The following is a 21,956-nucleotide window of genomic DNA, read 5'->3' as shown; positions in this document are numbered from 1 at the left end:
ATCACTGTTACAACACAGTCCTCTCATGAACCACGTACACAGCACTATTTACAAAGTCCACAGTCCACGCCCTCTGAAACATGCCAACATCACTGTTACAACACAGTCCTCTCATGAACCACGTACACAGCACTATTTACAAAGTCCACAGTCCTGCCTTCTGAAACATGCCAACATCACTGTTACAACACATTCCTCTCATGAACCACGTACACAGCACTATTTACAAAGTCCACAGTCCACGCCCTCTGAAACATGCCAACATCACTGTTACAACACAGTCCTCTCATGAACCACGTACACAGCACTATTTACAAAGTCCACAGTCCTGCCTTCTGAAACATGCCAACATCACTGTTACAACGCAGTCCTCTCATGAACCACGTACACAGCACTATTTACAAAGTCCACAGTCCACGCCCTCTGAAACATGCCAACATCACTGTTACAACACAGTCCTCTCATGAACCACGTACACAGCACTATTTACAAAGTCCACAGTCCTGCCTTCTGAAACATGCCAACATCACTGTTACAACACAGTCCTCTCATGATCCACGTACACAGCACTATTTACAAAGTCCACAGTCCACGCCCTCTGAAACATGCCAACATCACTGTTACAACACAGTCCTCTCATGAACCACGTACACAGCACTATTTACAAAGTCCACAGTCCTGCCTTCTGAAACATGCCAACATCACTGTTACAACACATTCCTCTCATGAACCACGTACACAGCACTATTTACAAAGTCCACAGTCAACGCCCTCTGAAACATGCCAACATCACTGTTACAACACAGTCCTCTCATGAACCACGTACACAGCACTATTTACAAAGTCCACAGTCCTGCCTTCTGAAACATGCCAACATCACTGTTACAACACAGTCCTCTCATGATCCACGTACACAGCACTATTTACAAAGTCCACAGTCCACGCCCTCTGAAACATGCCAACATCACTGTTACAACACAGTCCTCTCATGAACCACGTACACAGCACTATTTACAAAGTCCACAGTCCACGCCCTCTGAAACATGCCAACATCACTGTTACAACACAGTCCTCTCATGAACCACGTACACAGCACTATTTACAAAGTCCACAGTCCACGCCCTCTGAAACATGCCAACATCACTGTTACAACACATTCCTCTCATGAACCACGTACACAGCACTATTTACAAAGTCCACAGTCCTGCCTTCTGAAACATGCCAACATCACTGTTACAACACATTCCTCTCATGAACCACGTACACAGCACTATTTACAAAGTCCACAGTCCTGCCTTCTGAAACATGCCAACATCACTGTTACAACACAGTCCTCTCATGAACCACGTACACAGCACTATTTACAAAGTCCACAGTCCACGCCCTCTGAAACATGCCAACATCACTGTTACAACACAGTCCTCTCATGAACCACGTACACAGCACTATTTACAAAGTCCACAGTCCTGCCTTCTGAAACATGCCAACATCACTGTTACAACACATTCCTCTCATGAACCACGTACACAGCACTATTTACAAAGTCCACAGTCCTGCCTTCTGAAACATGCCAACATCACTGTTACAACACAGTCCTCTCATGATCCACGTACACAGCACTATATCGCTAGAACTATTTACAAAGTTCTACATAAACAGCACGCAGCCCTCTAATGACTTATTTATAAATCATAAAGTTGTTGCTAGGCCTTTTTATACAGCACTTATTACACATTGCAATCACTTACAGAGGCCACCGCTATCATTACCACTACTTATACAACACTCAAATCTCACAAGCCCTACTTTCACAGCACACATACCTCAATACATCAAATTCAAAAGGAAGACAAAACCGCTAAAACAACTAATACAAAATCTAAACATGGCTTGCCCTACTTATACATCACAAAGCTTTAGCTTACTCTAATTATTTATAAATATAGTATACAATTGTTCCTTCAATACAACGGGTATTTTCCCTCAAAACGGAAAATTTTCCTTAAAATAAGGATTTTTTTTTTCAAATTTTTTGGCTTAATTTTTTTCCCTAAAAACTTGAAATTTTGGCGGATTTTGGTGAATTCGGGGAAATTTTGATGGTCAAGGTCAAGTGTGAAGTTAAATTTCATTAATCAAAGGTCAAGTTAAAATTCAAAGGTCAAGGTTAATGTAATCCAATATGGCCGCCGTGACGGCACAATCCAATATGGCGGACTGAGTCTCCATCATCAGCCTGAAGGCGGACCACCCGGACCGCCATTTACACAGTACTATCTGTGTATGCAATGTTATGATTTGTATACAATCATCTCCTTGCACCAAGCCATACTGGCTCCCAGTTCTCCTGGGACTCTGCCCTCAGACGTCGTGTGCCACACGCCTTTAAGGCGCCCACGTTTAGAAAGTCGCATGAACATCATTAACACCTTACATATTTCGTCACATTGTACTTTATGTAGTTTACTTGTTTTTTGTTCTTGCCTCAATAAAATTCACTCGGTAACAAACGCCTGAATGGACAGCCTTCTTTTCTTGAGGTGAATAACATTTTAAAACCCACTCAAACAACCTTAAAAACAGAACCACAAGCATTAAAACCACTAAAGTAAACTGATAACATAATACGAGCCATGTCGTTTGGGAGATGAATATTTTCCAACGACTTTTGTAATAGATTGTTATGTGGAGCGGTGTTGCTAATGACTTAGGAACAACTGCCTCGTTAAGGGGATTGGTGCAGGTTAAAAAACAGCCATAAGTCATAAGCTAAAATAAGGTTTATCTGTTACATAACTGGTTGCTTATTAACAATATGTAGCCAGTCGGATCGTTTATCTAGCGGGTCTGAGTGGCGAGAGAGAGGTCCCTTGATGGGAGGGAGTTGTCTAGGGCAGTAGCTCTGAAGCGGGCATCGCACAGTTCCTTGGGAGCCTGCCCCCCCCTAGAGCGATGTCCTCGCAGTCCGCAGCCGGTAGCAGCCCGCGCAGGAAACGGAACAACTAAAAATGAACAACTTGTAAAAAAATTGTTTACACATTAATTTTTGCACTGCGGTAGAGTCTATTATACTTAATACACACCGAAATTTAACCGATGTAGACCTTGGGCTTTTCACCAAACACCCGCTGTTAAGTCCTAGGTGACAGCGACATACAGCAGTCCAATCAAATGCTTCCCATTTACGCAGTTTTTAACGTAGATTATTCATAAATTTATCAAAATAATCTAAAAATGTTATTTTACACATTTATGTAGAAAAATGTTCCAAGTATTAATATTAAAGGTAAAACTTAAATCGATTAAGTTATGAAATAATTTTTCTATCTCGGTCAAGGACATAAAAACCCGATTCACATAAATATATAGGGTTCGACCTAATAATCACCACAACAAAAATTGCTGCACATTTATTGATATTTAAAGAGACATATTTTTCAAGATGCTAGCGTAATTGATTGAATCGCTAGAGCTTTCCGAGCGTAGCAGTGTTGTGTTCGTACTGCGACAATACTAAAGCCGCACTGAAATTTAGTACAGTGGTAATATCAACATTTTCTAGTAACACGTGAAAATTTTACATTCTCAAACCTTGTATGTTACACTGAAAACAGATTCTTACAGTGCTCCACAATAATGCATTAAAAAAACTTAATTACTAAAGTAGAACTTCGGTACACCAAACAAGAATTAAAAAATAATTATTCTACAAAAAAAATTGAAAAATAATTCAATATGTTTTACTAAATATGCAAAATATTAAATTATATTAGGAAAAAAAAGATTTATTGGAATTAATTCACAGCGAATAAAAGCACAGATTACATAAACATGAAAGTCACGTGAAAATCACTTCTGCAAACTTTCTTACATATTTCTTAAGCTTTAAAATGGTGCATGTGTTAAGAGTGTACAATAGTCGCAGGAGCGGTCGTATCGTCGCAGTGTGTGCTGTACTGAGGACTATGCTACAGTCGTTTAAGTTGGGGCTTTTTAATCCCAGGGAACAAAGTATGACTAAATATATAAAAAACCGCTAATAAATTGTTTCAATTAGTAATTTAAGTAGACGTTAATATGTGTTGGGAAAGTTTTAAATGAAACATAACATGCAAGAGAGCTTTCGTAACAAATTTACATGAAAGGCCTTTAAATAACAACAATAACAAGAAAATAAAGTAACCAACATGGCGCAGAAACCAAGCCTTGGCGCTTCTGTTATCTGAGTTTATACTTTATTTAATTTCATAGCTTTCGAGAAGCCATGTCATATCTACCTATCTACCTATCATCCAGCCTAAAGACTTATAAAGAGGCTCATTTGCATAATAATATTAGCTTTGAGGTCAAATCTGTAAACATTTGAAGCTATCTTAGTCTCAAACCTTGACTTGAGTCACGCATGACAGGGACATTATTTTTAAATGAAGTTTTGTGATTTTCATAAGTATTAATTATGCTAACAATGTATGCACAGTCGGTTTATCTAGCGGTTCTTTACAGCGTTGTTTTCGACTATGCGACTGAGAGGTCTACGATCCCTGTTATGAAGGGACAAGGTGAGATTCACAAGAACAATTATGTGCTGCAGCATCTGTGATATCATTGTTCACAGATCACACACCTGTGAAAAATGTTTATTTCAAGCAAATGCTCGACTAAAAAAACTGTTAGCAATTACCTCTTAGAAATGCCCTGGTGAGAATGCGGTCATGGAGGCAACAGTTAAATGATTATAAATTTCTCAGGTTTTCTTTAAGATAATTTCGCACGGTTATTTTTTGATATAGGCTATCCAGAAATTTTCATATATAAAAATAATTTTAAAATCGAAGGAATATAGTTTATCAAATAAAATTTTCCATTGCATATATTGAGATTAGAATTATCTTGTATTTGATAGTGTTAACTTATTCGTGTTGTATTTTACTTTAGTTTTTTTTACACTAAGGGCAAGTTAAAATTTTAAGTTAAACTTTAAAAGTATATGTATTTTTTCTTTGCTGCCGTATTAGACTGACTTTTTGGTATGCACTGAAGTAACGTCATACCATATTGTTTTTATAATCATAATAAATACTATGAGTGTGTCATCATATAAATAAAGGTGGAATTCAGAAAGAAAAAAAATTAGAAACTTTATATACTTGTTCATTCTTAGTTTCTTACATTTTGATCAAGTAGATTTGCGATTTATGCATTATTTTTATTGAAACAAAACTTATCATTTTTTATTGCAGGGATGAAATCTCGCCCATTGATAATAAAAATTGTGATTTATTATTTGTATTATTGTTTCCTAATTTTTATGTCTTACTGAATAGTTTCATAATTACAATTTTTTTAAATAAATAAAATCTTACAAAATTTCTACCCCAATAAAGAACGAATTTCAATAAGTTGTAAATTTGGAAGTATGCTTTTTCCTTCCTTAAACTGTAACTACCCATTTTACTTCTCTTAGGGGATGAAATTCGCAAAATTAAAAAAAAAAATAATTTTTATATCTTGTATGTTTAGGTATTATTCCAACCCATGTTTTCAGCTCTTCTTTATTAGTTTCGGAGATACTTTTTCTTTAATTAAACAAATCCTAAGCCATTTTTTACTCTCTTTAGTAGTTAATTTACGACCTGTAGTTTTTGTAAATTGGGAATTACGCATTTTTCTTGTTAAAACCGAACCTACCCCCTTTTCATCCTTTAGGGTTTTAATTTCCAAAAATGTTACAAATTTCGTTGATCGGTTTAGTATGTATATTATTGGTATCAAACATTTTTTAGTGCTAGATTAGCATCTGAGATATGACAAAATATTTAAAAAGGGGGTTGTCCCTAAAGTCGGTTTACGGACGATAATATTACGTGATAACGTCATAAGAAAAATTGATGAAAAATTGCATACGTTTATGAATTGAATTGAATTGTTATCGCTAAATTATCATTATTTTGTATAATAAAAAGAATGAGTTAATTGAAAATTACAATTTTTTTCATTGAATACTAAATAAAAGCAGTTGACCTTTTATACGATCGTTTATATGAGATACTATTTTTTTAGTTTAAATTGTAACATAACCTATTATTACTGCACTCGCCGATCGATGCTCCTTTTTTTTAATAATCAAAGAACAAATATATGAGATTATATCGCTAATAAAATTCTTAAAATTCAAGAATTAATTACCTTTTTTGCAGCCATTGTTGTTGTAATGAACAATGGAAACCACATTAACTTTTCACTTCACTTTATAAACAGTTGACAAAACAGTTCACGTGCAGGTTGTGTGCTGCCGCTGTCTCTCTTCTACTCGGACGCATCGGCCGACGGAGTGGAAGAGAGATAGATGCGTCACAAGCCGATCGTGCCTCTCTATCGCTTGTTCCGCGCTCTCGCTTGCACGCTCGGCTCAGGCAGAACGTGACAATGAGTCTTGCTCTTTCGTGCGTCCAACCGGCGTTCATCGATTTATAAGACGTTATCACGTCAAAGCCACATTTACCACAGTTTTACCACCTTAAGAGTGATATCTTGAAATTAATTATAACCTTCTATTTACGTAAGCCATAAACCTTACCAACAAAACATTTCATGGAAATCCATTTAGTATTTTTTGAGCGATGCTGGGGAAAAAACACAGACAAACAGAAATCCACAAACATTTTAAATACCATATTTTTGGGATCTAAATTAGCAAATAGCAGTTTGCAATGTTTTTTTGTACATCTATGTTACGTACATACTTTTATTATAAGTATAGATAAAAGAGACTCGCCTGTGGAAGTGTGTGGGGAGCTGGTGCCCTGCTGCAGCAGGGTCCATGTCACAAGCGATGCGGAAGTGGAGGTGCTCATTGTGGTAGCACTGGTGGTGCCGGTGGCACTGGTGGTGCCGGGACTGCTGGTCGCCTGCTCCCCCGACGAAACTGTGCTGATTGCCACTGGCACAAAGTTCACTTCCTCAGTCGTAGTTTGCGGCTCCAATACAATCTTCTCCGTGGAAGTTTGTTGTGTTCCTGGCTTAGAGGTATTGTTAGGGAGATTCGCTGTAGGTTTTGGAGATGATGTCGTAAGTGTTGCTACTGGTTTTGGTATATGAGATGTGGGTTTTGTTTCTGGCTTCATTGTGGAAGATATTTGATTTGTTCCTGGTTTTGCAGAAGAAGTTACTGGTTTCGCAATAGAGACTGGTTTTGCAGTGGAATGTGGCTTTGTTGAGGGTTTCTTTGTAGACTGTGTGGGCTTTGAAACTGGTCTGAGTGTAGAGGTAAATGGTTTTGTTACTGGCTTGCTTGAATTGTAGGATGGTTTTATCAGTGGCTTGCTAGTGGATATTTGTGGTTTAACAAGTGGTTTGTTACTAGAACTGGGCTTGACTACTGGTTTAGTTACAGAAGGAGGTGGTTTAGTTGTAGGAGAAAGTGGTTTAGTTGTAGGAGGAAGTGGTTTATTTGTAGGAGCAAGTGGTTTATTTGTAGGAGCAAGTGGTTTATTTGTAGGAGCAAGTGGTTTATTTGTAGGAGCAAGTGGTTTATTTGTAGGAGCAAGTGGTTTATTTGTAGGAGCAAGTGGTTTATTTGTAGGAGCAAGTGGTTTATTTGTAGGAGCAAGTGGTTTATTTGTAGGAGCAAGTGGTTTATTTGTAGGAGCAAGTGGTTTATTTGTAGGAGCAAGTGGTTTATTTGTAGGAGCAAGTGGTTTATTCGTAGGAGCAAGTGGTTTATTTGTAGGAGCAAGTGGTTTATTTGTAGGAGCAAGTGGTTTATTTGTAGGAGCAAGTGGTTTATTTGTAGGAGCAAGTGGTTTATTTGTAGGTGCAAGAGGTTTATTTGTAGGAGCAAGTGGTTTAGTCGGAGTTGGCCTACTAGTGTAAGGATAATTCGATATTACTGGTTTAGTTGTTACGGCTGGTTTTGAGTTGGTTGGTTTGTGTGTGTTTGGCCTGGTGGTAGGTTTCTGCGGCATTCCAGAACTGGGTCTAGGTGGGGATGTGGGCGCCGAAGGGGGTCGGACAGAAATGTTAGGTCTTTTTGTGGAGGGTTTAGTGGGAGGCCTGACTGAGGTAAGTGGCTTTGTCGGTGGCCTGGCGGGCTTACTGGCCGGTCTCTCGGCAGTGGAGCCTGAAGGTCCTGGCCTGGGAGAAGTGGGCACGGGACTGACTCGCGTGTGAGGTGGTGTGGCGGCCAGCAGAGCAGTGGAGAGTGACGGCTCGCCCTCGATGGTGTTCTCGTGGACGGTCTGGAAGGTGGTGAGCAGGTACTGCGGCTGTGTGGGCGGCGGCCCGGGCGGGCCCGCAGAGGCCCCGGGACTCGAGGCAGGGGGCCGCGCGGAGGGCGGAGGGAACATGGGCAGGATGTGGTTGTCCTGCTGGTTGTGGTCCAGCAGCTGCAGCGGGTCCTCGCCCTCCAGGCGGCAGCAGCTGCCGAAGTAGAAGCGGTCTATGCAGGTGCCGAGGTGCGTGCCGTTGGCCTTCATGCACGCGTATGCGAACATGCAGGTGCCCGCCTCGCCCGTGCGCCGACTCAGGCACGGCAAGTGGCGGATGTTGCGCCCGTAGCCTGCGGAGCAAACACACACCACTGTGCAGTGATGTAGCTCTGGCATTTTTAACTTTTAATATTATAGCATATTCGATATCATGTGTATAGGATGTTCACCTGTTGCCGGGAATAAATAAATGCGTGAGGGAAAGCCAATAATATATTTAAATTAACGAACATATGTTTGGAAACGAAACCCTGCGAAGTAACGGGCTCGAACACCAGTGCAAATTTGAATTCGGTGAACTTCAGGGACTACACTGGCTGAAAGAACACAATCGCAGCGCAGTGACGTTAAAATGCAAGGCGCAGAGCCGGGCACAGATGCTCAGAGTTCGTCAAATGCACCAGCAACCATCAGTCTGGTTTGCAGCCAAGTCGATGGTTGAATGCGGTAGTTAAAACATTTGGCTTTGGGCAGTTAGTGTATTCATGACTGTTAGTGATTATGGTGCTGAGAATAAAGATTTTACCAAAATAAATAGTATGGCAGACTTTCAATATGCAAATATGGCCGATATTTTGCTGGTGTAAGCACAAGCGAAAAAAAAAATTCAGGAGGCGCAGTGCAAATTTACAAAGGATGTTTCATAACAGGCATGTTCTGAATAGGAAACCCTTCTAGGGCTCCACCAGGGACTTCCAGAAGCGGGGAGTCTCGTACCACGAAGGGAGATGTTCACCGCCGCACGTATGTGCCCGCCTGCTTCTTGCCGAGTGATGCGCCCGCGTGTCTCAGGCAGTGGAGTTCCTGCAGCCCGCTACTGTTAGTGACTGTACCTTCTAATTGCCGCTTTTACAGGCAGATATTTCTTTAAAAATATATATATTTATTTTTGTGGAATTCCCAGAAACATGTAAAATTTATGCCCTTAACTTTGCAAACAACCTGTTTATGTAGGAAGTCATTTAAATTTTGAGTAGTTGTTATGTTAAGTGCTTTCAATTTATTAAAAGTTGATTTTTATTACTGATTTTATTGCACGTGAGCACAATCCACTTATCGCAAAGCTTTTTCTCATGTTTCCGAGAAGTTATTAAATAATATATCCATAAAATTACAGTAGCAATTACATTTTTATATATTTTATGAGATTATTAAATATTTGTTTTGCTTTCTTTATTTAATTTATATCGTGTACCATATTTAAGAGGGTTTATGTGTAAGCATTAACATTAGGCAGCAATGTTTTTTTTTATTTATCGTACTTTCTCTATCTTAGTTTATTGGAAATTTCTTCCTTCTATCTTTGTTCACTCCTAAAGCCACATCAGTTTACAGATATTTCAGCATATTTTTAATGAGAAGTTTTTATATAGCCGGATGCAAAACACTAATTGTATGGTCAAATATAATATTAGCAAGATATGCAAGAACTTTGAATCTGACCAAAGCAAGCTGAGCGAAATAATTATCTGACAAGTTCTGAGGTAAATGAAAGCCTAAATTTGCTATATTCAAGACAGCCATATATTTTCAGATCTGTGTATCTTACATTTTACCAAATATTATTTTAAACAACTGACTTTACATGCAAGTTTGTGCGTATTTGAAACTTTGTTAATTATAGAGTGGTAACGGCTGTTGCTTTCGTCTTGGGTACAAATACGATGACTCTTAACTTTATTGTAGTGCGAAAACAATGAAATATTATGAAATGTGAGCCATTACTATAATATTTCTCATGCTTAATTACAGTACAGAGATAATGGCGCCCCTTTTGGTAGAGTTATAATACCCGGGTTATTAAAATTATTATTTTCTAACCATTGATGATTATAATACTTTTAATATTTTTATTTAATTTTATTATTTGCTGAAATGTCGTGGGAGTCCAGTGCAGTAGTTTTGCTAATTCTGGTCCAGTTAGTTTAAGTAACCTTACTGCTTCGACTTTCAACCTTCAGCTATTCTTCTCCACTCCGATGTTAGAGGGAAATGTTCGTAAGTATTTGTTGGCTTTCCTAAGTGAGGCCACTCGTGCTGTTAATCTACACTTGTTTGGTGACGCTGATTTCCTGAAGGCTATGTTAAGTAAGGGTGAAAGTGCTTACGTTCTGCTACTAATTGAGGCTGTAAAATGTAACTAGTCTTTCGTTCAATTCAAAAATAAATTCTTGAATATTGTTACGAACGCAGACAGGACTGCGACACTCGCCAGATTCGGAACTTGCTGGCGGGCCCGCACGGCCTCTGACGTCACGCACTGTCCACTGACGCAATGCGCGCCTGGCCGGATTAAAAGGGTCCTCGCCTCCCCCTTCCCCCTCCGTTCACCGTGCATCGTCCCGCCTCGTGCTATTATCACCTTTAGCGGCCTGGGAATTTCGGGCTTAGAGGCCGCCGCGTGGAGTGGCGTGAATATGTGTTTCCATTCGCGATGTTTCGGGTGTCGGGTCGGCCCGGGATGACGCGACTTGTCACAGCCGCTCTCGTCGGTTCTGGAGGACGACCCAACAGGTCTTGAGCAGCGAGCCGGCCTCCACGACGAGATCCACGAGAGTTCCGAGAGTTCCGCGAGTTCCGCGAGTGAAGGGAGGCGCGACATCGGCGAAGAGGGTGAGAGACTGTGTGTGGACAGGCGCGAGGTACAGTCGAGCCTAGCTCCAGTGAGGAGGGCGGACTGTGGTATTCCCAAGACCGCTCAGCGATAGATCACAGCGCCGAGGACTTGTGATCCGGCCAGGCGCGCGTGGCATGCCTCACGCCAGTGGCCGCCAGCCAGCTCCGAACCTGGCGTCGCGGTCTGGTCTCTCGCGGTCGTAACAATATATATATTTTAAAATGTATTTTCATGTTATAAACTTGTGTAATAAAACACTAATATAGTATTCTGACTTGAAGTATGTAACCAGGTAAAACATTAGCTACCATGCTGATGTGCGTACACCAGGTATATTTCCGACCACAGCGCTGATGTGAATGCATAATTTTGTTTATCACCATTTTTGGTACAATTATATTGCTTGTTGTTGGCGAAAATTGCATTTCGAATTTAATTCCCATTTGCTTAATACGTAATCAGTGGCTGATTTACCAGCAGGCTGAATAGGCTTGAGTCTAGGGCGGCAGATTTGGGGACCGATTTTTTTTTGCTTTTTGCTACCTCATAGAAATCAAAAAGATTTCTGCATGACGGTTTTCTGTTTTCTGATGTTTTACAGATAGACATCTGCAACAAATTTTGCCGATGACTTTCCCCTCTCCCTTGTCATTGTACGTTCCGTGAATTCGTGTAGCAACCTTCCATATTCTAGAGTAAAACAGCCGTGCAATTTCAACTAAATTGTTTATTTTAAAAATAATCTAGGACATGAAAATTGTAGAGGCAAAGGCGGCAAAAACTTTACAGCCTATACCTTGAAAATTTGTAAATCCGCCACTGTACGTTATATATTACAAATACATGTGTTAATTTTGGTACTTCCTGATCTCGCCAGCAATTGACAGTGATGAGTTAAGGAGCGTAAAAGTTCATTGTTGCATCAGATGCTGTTCATCCCTTATTAGTCCATTGAAATGTTACATTTTTTAGGCCTTACCTTGCGTTTTTTAGAGGACGCAATTTTATTTTTTTGATGTGTAGGGGGGGTCAGTGTAAAGATAAAACCAAGTTTGTGGGGTCGCCACCCTTGTCCCACGGCCGCCATCTTTAAAATAGGGGTTGAAATGGTTTTTACGATATATCTCTTACACTATTTATTTGATAAAAACATTTGTTAACATTTTTTGTTGCAAATTAAATTCTCTACAACTTTGGTCCAGTAACGTTTTGTCGTAGAACTATAAATAAAAAAGTTATAAGCGAAAATCTTCAGAAATTCGAGAAAAACATTTATATTTTTCGATATAACTTTTTTTTTATAATTTTACGAAAAAATGATATCTGACCATTTTTGTAGATCGTTTTTTGAGGAACAACGTTTATTCGCATCATTTTTTCATTAAGTCAATAGCTAAGGTTTTACAGCGCTCCGAAGTGAGTACTATTTTTCAGTACTCTTAAATATACCTATATTATACGTGTGTACTAATAATATGTCATCAGTTATTGTATTATTTTTTATTTTTTTAATTTTGTTATTATAACTTTTTTAATTACAAATTTTGAAATATTATTAATCATTAATTATTGACTCTTTTTCACTCCATAACAGGATTTAACAATTATTGATTTTTAAAATAATTTTAAATCTGATGGCCGTTACCGAGAATACTGTCCAGGTAGAAAATACCCAAGTGACCAAGGATATAACTACAAAATACGTCAAATATGTACGAGAACACTTCGGGCTCTCTGCAAGCATTGTGTTTGACGGTTACTCAGACGACCCTGATGTCGCAGGAACAAAGTCTTGGGAACGTTTGCACCGCACGAAAATACACCAGTCGACAGAAGTAAAATTTGACAAGAACACCATACCGACATTATCACAAGAGAAATTTCTTGGTAATGAGAAGAACAAATCTAACTTTATTATACTTCTTAAAACTGTATTCTCGGAAATGGGTTTCACTGTTGACCAAGCAGAATCAGACGCAGACGCTCTTATCGTTCGCACTGCTCTTGCTGCATCTCCATTATTTAATACCGTTACTATTGTAGCTGAAGATATTGACATACTGATATTGCTCACAGCACTTGGCAGAGAACAAGCAAATGTATTTTTTTTAAAACCATCAAAAGGACGAACAGCAGAATAATTATATTGTGCGTCAGGTTTTATGTACGGAAATGTCATTGCGGATAACTTGCTGTTTCTTCATGCTTTTTCCGGATGTGACACAACTTCAGCTCCTTACAATATCGGTAAAATAAAATTTGTGAAAAACCTGGAAAAACATTTAGAGTTTGCAAGTGGAACGGCTTTGTTTCTCAACAAGAGAGTTGACCCTGCTTTGCTCACTGTAATTGGTGAACGTTTTTTTATCTCTTTATACGGTGGTAATAAAGATGATAATTCTCTTGACAGGCTAAGATACAAACAATTCGCCAAGGCAGTGACAAAAAGTACATTTAACTTATCTTCACTTCCTCCAACACAAGACACAGCTCGCTTTCATACTTTCCGAGTCCACCATCAGGTCCAGTCGTGGCTTGGTAATTATAATGATCCTGAAGACTGGGGCTGGAAAAAATGTGGAAAATTATTGATGCCAGTGCAGAACTCTAAACCTCCAGCACCCCCTGAGCTTCTAAAATTGATCTTTTGCAAATGCAAAGGAAACTGTGGAGCGATGTGTGGATGTCGAAAAGCAGGGCTGAAATGTTCTGCAGTGTGCTTCCATTGTTCTGGAGAGACTTGCAGCAACTTAATGGAACTCTCAGAATTAATAAATGAAAATGACTTTGATGATGAACCGCCGACATTAACACCCCTTCCTTCTCCAGTTCTCCCACTGGTATTTAATTCAGAAAGCCGATCAGATGCTGAGCCGCAGCCTGGTCCATCGAAACGACTGAGGACGGAGTAGTTCTAATTTAGAAAATCACCGTGGATTATGCCTATTGGGGATACCACGTAAAAAAAAAACGCGCCTCTAGACTCTACCTCGTGGGTGGTGGGGAAAAGAGTCAATAATTAATGAATAATAATATAGCAAAATTTGTAATTTAAAAAAGTTATAATAACAAAATAAAAAATAAATAAAAAATAATACAATAACTGATGACATATTATTAGTACACACGTATAATATAGGTATATTTAAGAGTACTGAAAAATAGTACTCACTTCGGAGCGCTGTAAAACCTTAGCTATTGACTTAATGAAAAAATGATGCGAATAAACGTTGTTCCTCAAAAAACGATCTACAAAAATGGTCAGATATCATTTTTTCGTAAAATGATAAAAAAAAAGTTATATCGAAAAATATAAATTTTTTTCTCGAATTTCTGAAGATTTTCGCTTATAACTTTTTTATTTATAGCTCTACGACAAAACGTTACTGGACCAAAGTTGTAGAGAATTTAATTTGCAACAAAAAATGTTAACAAATGTTTTTATCAAATAAATAGTGTAAGAGATATATCGTAAAAACCATTTCAACCCCTATTTTAAAGATGGCGGCCGTGGGACAAGGGTGGCGACCCCACAAACTTGGTTTTAGCTTTACACTGACCCCCCCTACACATCAAAAAAATTAAATTGCGTCCTCTAAAAAACGCAACCCCAAATGTAACTTTTCAATGGACTATATTTAAACGTTTAACAAATAGGGCCTCAAAATCATAATGGTTATATTTTCTTTCAATTAAGTTGCAACGAAAATTGTAATAAACATTGTTACAGGGATTTATATATAAATAACACGGTGATATTAAATAGGCAACGATTTGAACTAAGCAACACCTCAAGGTAACACGCGGAAATAAGAGATACCCCAGGGTTCTTATTGGCAGCCTTACAAAGCTACAATTAAAACCAAACCAGGGCCCGCATGCGACATGTTCGCTTCGAAAACGAGTAGTAAACTCGTCTGCGGAAAATTATCTTTTCAGCCAAATAACGCTGCAGTGAATGTGTGTCGACTGCAAGTGCACCTCATGTCGAGTGTTTCAAACATAAAGCCCACCTGAGCATGCGCTAGTAGTGGTTGCGGTGGACTAGGACAGTGCTGCGGTGGCGTGTGGACTAGGACAGTGCTGCGGCGGCGTGTGGACTAGGACAGTGCTGTGGCGGCGTGTGGACTAGGACAGTGCTGCGGCGGCGTGTGGACTAGGACAGTGCTGTGGCAGCGTGTGGACTAGGACAGTGTTGCGGCGGCGTGTGGACTAGGACAGTGCTGCGGTGGCGTGTGGACTAGGACAGTGCTGCGGCGGCGTGTGGACTAGGACAGTGCTGCGGCGGCGTGTGGACTAGGACAGTGCTGTGGCGGCGTGTGGACTAGGACAGTGTTGCGGCGGCGTGTGGACTAGGACAGTGCTGCGGTGGCGTGTGGACTAGGACAGTGCTGCGGCGGCGTGTGGACTAGGACAGTGCTGTGGCGGCGTGTGGACTAGGACAGTGCTGCGGCGGCGTGTGGACTAGGACAGTGCTGTGGCGGCGTGTGGACTAGGACAGTGTTGCGGCGGCGTGTGGACTAGGACAGTGCTGCGGCGGCGTGTGGACTAGGACAGTGCTGCGGCGGCGTGTGGACTAGGACAGTGCTGCGGCGGCGTGTGGACTAGGACAGTGGACTGCGGACTGCGCGTGGCCGGCGAATAACGGGCAGTCGCGCAAGTAGGCCGCTAACGGACGGTTGACTGAGTCACAGCGAGGACTGCCTGCCTCGCCTCGCCTCGCCTCGCCTCGCCTCGCAGTAGACTGAGGTTCGGGGTGTCGGCGCGGGCACGAGGGTATAAGGCTTATCTTATATCTGGGCTGTAGGGGCACACTCCCCTTCCCAATCCCTACAACATCTGGATGAATTAATTAATTAATAATTTATTTACTCTCATTTTACACTTTGTTAACAATATTCACTTAATTAGTCAGGAAATTTAGCACTCACGAAAGCAAGCTTGTACGTGAGTGCATCTAGTCACTTCAAATTACATGCGGTTTTTTGACAAATTCAAACATTTATAACTGAGAAATAAATATATAAAATATAACCTAAGAATTCTTACATCAGTTTTATAAAGATGAAAGTTAAAAAAGCGATCTATTAAAATTCAATATAATATATATACAAAAACCGTATGAATTATAACATTATTACATGAATAAATGAAAATATAATTCAATAAAAATTAGTATTTAAAGAAAGTTCAAGTACAAAGTTATAGATAACAATATAAAAAACTTACTTAAATACTAAAGCCATTTCTTCATCAGTTAAATTATCTAGCCAAATATTAACATATTTTTTATTTGAAAATAATTTTTTTGTTTTTAGTTTTCCAGGAAGAATAACAATTTTTGGAAGTAAAAATTCTAAAGATCTCTGAGAAATTGTTTCCCACCTACAAAAGGAAATAAATTGAAAGCAAAACCGCATGGAAAATAGACCCCCCCCCCCCCCCAGCCTGTAACCTCCCTCGTTACCCTCTCTAACTGGACACTTGGTTTATACTTATTCGAAAATGTGCGGTAAGAGCTAAAACCAGGAAATACCATTATTTAACAAGAATAAAAAATGTAAACGATAATTTGTAAAAGTTGCTATTTTTATGAATCTTAAACTAATACATTGGTTGTAGGTGCTTTTTTACAGTACTTCTTTCAAAATTGCGTGTTAAATTTTTATTAATCATATAATAAATGTTTTTAATTTTCACTTTGTCATTTTTATGTTCCATAGTTTTTTCTATTATATATTAAAATTATCGCTCTAATTCTTAATTATTTATTGTGTAGCCTTAAAATTCACTTTAGTTTAATTGAATATGTCTAAGTAAAGTAAGATCGTCAAAAGTAAAAAACTTTACATTATGAGCCACTTCATGCTCTCTTATCCTTCACAAAAACTACTTTTAAAATCTTTATTTTCTTCCTTTTTTAAGTATTATTTTTTGTTCTTAAATCCCTCTTTTTCGTTCACAAAATCTAGCTTTTAAGTTTGCTTTCTGTGCGTCTAATACAAATTATCTTTTTTTTAATATCCTTATCATATATATTACTCAATTTCAGAATGAGAGTAATTACACCAAAAGTACTTTAGTCAGCAGGTTTATAAGCAATGAAAACATATTTTGCAATGTGTAGTTTCTTGGTTTTCAGAACCTGATCGGCCATTGTCTGAATTTAAAAAGAAAATTCGTAAGAATGTGTGGGAAAATAATTAAATGATTTTCTTACTAAAGCATCTGTAATTATTTTGTTAAAGTCACTAGGAACAAAGCCTTTTTGACATTCTTCCATTTGTCTGTCCAAGCAAGATAATAATATTGCTTGAGAGAAAGCCGTGGAGCCGCTGTAGAAGATGTTTGAAAAGCCCTATTGCCGGCATGACAGGGTAAGAAACACTAGCACGTATTTATTTCAGCATACGCAACTATCACTCCCTACGATTAATCTTTATTTATTGGGAACACTCTATTCAATACCGTTAAGATAAATGAAACAACTTCATTAACTCCACTTCCCGCAACATTTTTCCCAAACACACATATGTACGAATGGTTATTACAGCATACAGAGATGTAAAAGTTGTGCAAGAAAGCTGACGGCAATAACAAGTTTCGGAATGAGTATTGTTTCGACCGCGAGAGACCGGACCGCGATGCCAGGCTCGGAGCTGGCTGGCGGCCCCGCACGGCCACTGGCATCACGTGCCGTCCACTAAGTCGTGCCACGCGCGCCTGGCCGGATTACAAGGGTCGTCGCTAACCCTCTCCCCCTTCCCTTTCCGCGCATCGTCTTGCCGAACGGCCTTGGGACACTGCCCTTCTGGACTGTTCGGGCGTCGGGTTGGTCCGGGATGACGCGATTCGTCACAGCTGCCCTCGTCGGTTCTGGAAGGATGACCCACCAGCGACGCCAGTCTCCGCGGGGAGTGCCGCGAGAATTCCGAGAGTTCCAAGAGTTCTGAGAGTTCCGCGAGTGAAGGGAGGCGCGACATCGGCGAAGAGGGTGAGAGACCCCCTCGAGAGTGGCGCGACGCGGAGTGACGGGATCGAGAGAGTGCGACTGAGTGGCGCGAGACTGTGTGTGTGGACAGGTGCGAGGTACTGTCGAGCCTAGCTCCAGTGAGGAGTGCGGACTGCGGAACTTAGACATTGAGTGACTGGAGAGTAAACATTTATGTGCCAGTGATTTGTGATCGGTCATTTTTAAGTACAATTATTTATTATTAGTGTAAATATTTGTAAATAATAAAACTGTAATAGAAAAACCTGATTGCGCTATCCCTTACGATATCAGTTCTCCCTACATAGGTCGTAACAGTGTTTATCGGCTTGAATATAACTTATTGGTTAATCTCTTAAAATGTAGGTACCCTTTTTTTTTTTTTAATCTGGTAGCTGAGCAGCACACATATTCAGTTTGAAGTTAGTTTGTGCTTTTCTGTAATGTAGCGCTTTTTTTTGCACACTTGGATTTAAGTGGCCTATTTCCCAAGGAATGAATTTATGAATTTTTGGAGACAATGAATTCTATAAAAATGTATCATTCCCATTAAAAACAAAGAAATAAATTGAAAGCAAAAATGTTTACTAAAGGTTGAAGAGTCTCCAAACCTTTCAGTTTTCAGCTTTATGTTTACTATTGAATCTATGAACAACCTAAGAAACGGCCATTGGTACTACTAAGGATTGCAGGCAAAAGTCTAAGCATATAGCCACATATCATTGAGCCTATCAAACTAGCAAGTGAGTTCTTATCAGCTCAATAAAGCTGTGTACCCTACTGATCTCAATGAAGCAGTGTATCCTAATGAGCCAAAACAGCAAGTAAATCCCACCGAGCCAAAACAAGTGTATCATACTGTTTCCGACCAAGCAGTGAATCTAACTTATACCCACCAAGCAAGTGTATCATATTGGTCCCAACCAAATATGCTATCCTACTAAGCCCAACCAAGCAAGTGAATGTTACTGGTAACAGCTAAGCAATAATATTCTACTCAACACATCCAAGTGATATTATGTTTTAGAAGTATACCCGTACTGTTAGGAAAACTAGGATACATTGCTTTATAAATGATGAAAAATAAAATTGAGCATGAATTTTAACATAAAGAGTTACATAGTGTCTTTTTCGTATTTTCCGCCCCAATTTTTATGGCCAATGTAAAGAAATTGCGTACTCTGGTTTATAATAAAACAAATTATATCTGAAGCTAATCGAGTGATGATTACGAATAATTGACTATGTACTAAATTATTAGAAGGTATGGATGTTTGGATGTTGGTTCGTTAATTACATTTTTAATATTAAACCAAGTTTGATAAACTAATGGAATCAATGTTTACCAAATAATTAATCAAAACATTTATTATAATAATTCCATTAAACCTCGGTTCCTTAGGCAAAAGCAATTACATTCTATTAAAAATATAATCTAGGGTGGTATGGGTCCAAATAGCGAGCATGTAGGAAATTAGCATTAATTAAATTGTATAACTAGCCTACTGACTATGATTATGTTTAAATAAAAATGTCTAGCATTATTGTTTTGGTTAAATTTTGTATTAAAAAAGAACGTTCTGGATATATTTATCTCTGCCTGTCACTACACGGTGATGATAAAGTGTGATTGAGTTATTTTCACAGTGATATAGATATGTGCAGAGCTAAGTGCGTAAAAATGATTTGCGATAAAAAATAATCTTCTCCGACAGCGATGGGTGAAACGGCCAGTTCTGGGTTATTTGATTTGTTGATTCAATTCTTGTTGATGTCAAACCACAACCTTGTAAAAATGTTCCTCCGGACTGCAACAAGGGGGGGGAGACCCTTCTAGACGCACTATCCGTCACAGGACGAGCTGCGAACCACAGTGGCCTGGCGTCGATCCGAACAGACGCGCCCACCTGGCGGGCTGACCGCCTGCTTCGTAGCAGAAGGCATTTCCTTTCTGTGTTTATAATAAATGCAATAAAATATGTATGTTCTGAAAAGAGTAAAATCTGAAGGCAATGGCAGCGCACTCACCGCCCGAGAGGAACTGCGGCATCCACACCGGCGAGCTGGTACACAGCTCCGCCGCCACGAGCGCTGCCAGCAGCAAGCCGTGACTCGTCCACGCCATCTTGCTCTCTGCAATCAAACACCGTCTTGGCAAGTATTGCATCACGAAGGCTTACTAAATAAAACGATTTTGTCTAATTGTAGTCAGAAACACTCAGGAACGTAACTAAACTTTTTTTCCATCCGGGGTAAGAACTCATCTTAGCAGCCGCCCCCCCCCCACCCTTAATTTTTCCCCAAACCAACCAAAACAAAACCTCTTCCGGCAACACGTCATATCGGGGACGCACCACAACGCCGAAAAATTTCATTGCAGGACTGCCACAGAGGTTAGGTTAGGTTAGACTAGGTTAGGTTAGGCTAGGCTAGGATAGGCTAGGTTAAGTTAGGTTAGGTTATATTACGCTAGATTAGGTTAGGTAAGGTTAGGTTTGATTGTGGTATTTCAGCGTAAAGGTACATTTAAAAAACACACACAAATTCATTCAGTTGTTATTTCGGCGTTGTGGTACACAGCAGTTTTCTAGCTGTCGGCGTTGTGGTACTGGTACACAGCAGTTTTCTAGCTGTCGGCGTTGTGGTCAATTTTGACATTCGGCGTTATGGTATTTCGGCGTTGTGGTATTTCGGCGTTGTGGTAACAACCCGTCATATCACCACCACATACAAAAAAAATTAATATCTCTGTTCATAGGCACACCATCCAATTAGTTCAAAGTGTTTGTATATCTTATAATTTATCTAAAACTTGTCTGAAACAATTTTTGATATGACGAACTATTGCTGAAAAAGGTTGGAAAAAAGAGCTATAGAAATTTTTAAAAAATTATTAATTCCGTACCTTGAGCACTATTAAATCCATTCCTTTTTATTGTAATACCTTGAAGTATTATCTACCATTTCCGTCTGAAATAATTTTTTATATGACCAATTATTACTGCAAGAGGTGGAAAATAACAACTAGACAAAGACAAAAAAACCATAACTCCCTTAATATGCAAACATTTAAAATTCATTTTAATTAATTGTAAAACCTTGAATTATTATCTACAAATACCATGACTTCTAGGGGTGGAATAAACAGGGGTCGAAACAAAATATTCTTAATTCCCTTAGTAGGCACACTATCAATCCGTTCAAATTGTTAGTAAATCTTATAATTATTATCTAAAACATGTTTATGAAACAATTTTTGATAATACAAACCGTTATTGCAAGGGGTTTAACAAACGTGGGGTACTTTAGCTTTTCTTTTGAATTCTGCACCATACTTTTTTTGGCATGTTTTGTGATTAAAAAGGATTATCCAACACAACTGAAACAGTTGACGAGATTGTATAATCGCAAACATCCAAAGTGACTTAACTGACAGAACAGAAATGCTACAAACACGAAGAAACATTCCCGGGCAAATGACCCTCCTGGGTTGTTGAGACAGCGGAAGATAGTTCACTCTCACGGCGTCCGGCCTTACCCAAGAGGGGGGGGGGGGGGAGTTCCCTCCACGGTTCCCACAGGTCTCGGCAGTGTTGCCAGACTTACAACCTAGGAGGATGTCCCATAATTCAGTGGTAAGAACCACCGTATCATCGCAAGTTTGATGGTACGCAAAAATAGCATTTTTAAATAGCTGACACATTTATGTATCTTCCAATACAAATAATTCAGTTCAACTGCTCTCCGACATTGTTTTTTTTTTTTTTTTTGGTGTTCTAACACTAAGGTACATATTCAAGTAAATAAAGTGAACATCTATAGTAAAAATTACTCTGCCAGTTTGCCCCCCCCCCCCCTCCCC

General features: G+C 39.4%; 1 protein-coding gene across 1 annotated transcript in view; it reads right to left on the bottom strand.

Moving 5' to 3' along the window:
- Window positions 1-21,956, bottom strand: part of LOC134539265 (serine proteinase stubble) — an 80,145-nt gene that overhangs the window by 34,419 nt on the left and 23,770 nt on the right. Inside the window, exons 2-3 of the mRNA XM_063381089.1 lie at window positions 20,123-20,227; window positions 6,776-8,557 (exon numbers count right to left, since the gene is read on the bottom strand). Coding sequence (XP_063237159.1) covers window positions 6,776-8,557; window positions 20,123-20,219 — 1,879 coding nt within the window. The 5' untranslated portion in view covers window positions 20,220-20,227. The remainder of the gene's footprint in view (window positions 1-6,775; window positions 8,558-20,122; window positions 20,228-21,956) is intronic.

This window comes from Bacillus rossius, chromosome 15 (genome assembly GCF_032445375.1).
Source record: "Bacillus rossius redtenbacheri isolate Brsri chromosome 15, Brsri_v3, whole genome shotgun sequence".
NCBI lineage: Eukaryota > Metazoa > Arthropoda > Insecta > Phasmatodea > Bacillidae > Bacillus > Bacillus rossius.
This window is presented reverse-complemented; position numbering and strand designations above follow the sequence as displayed.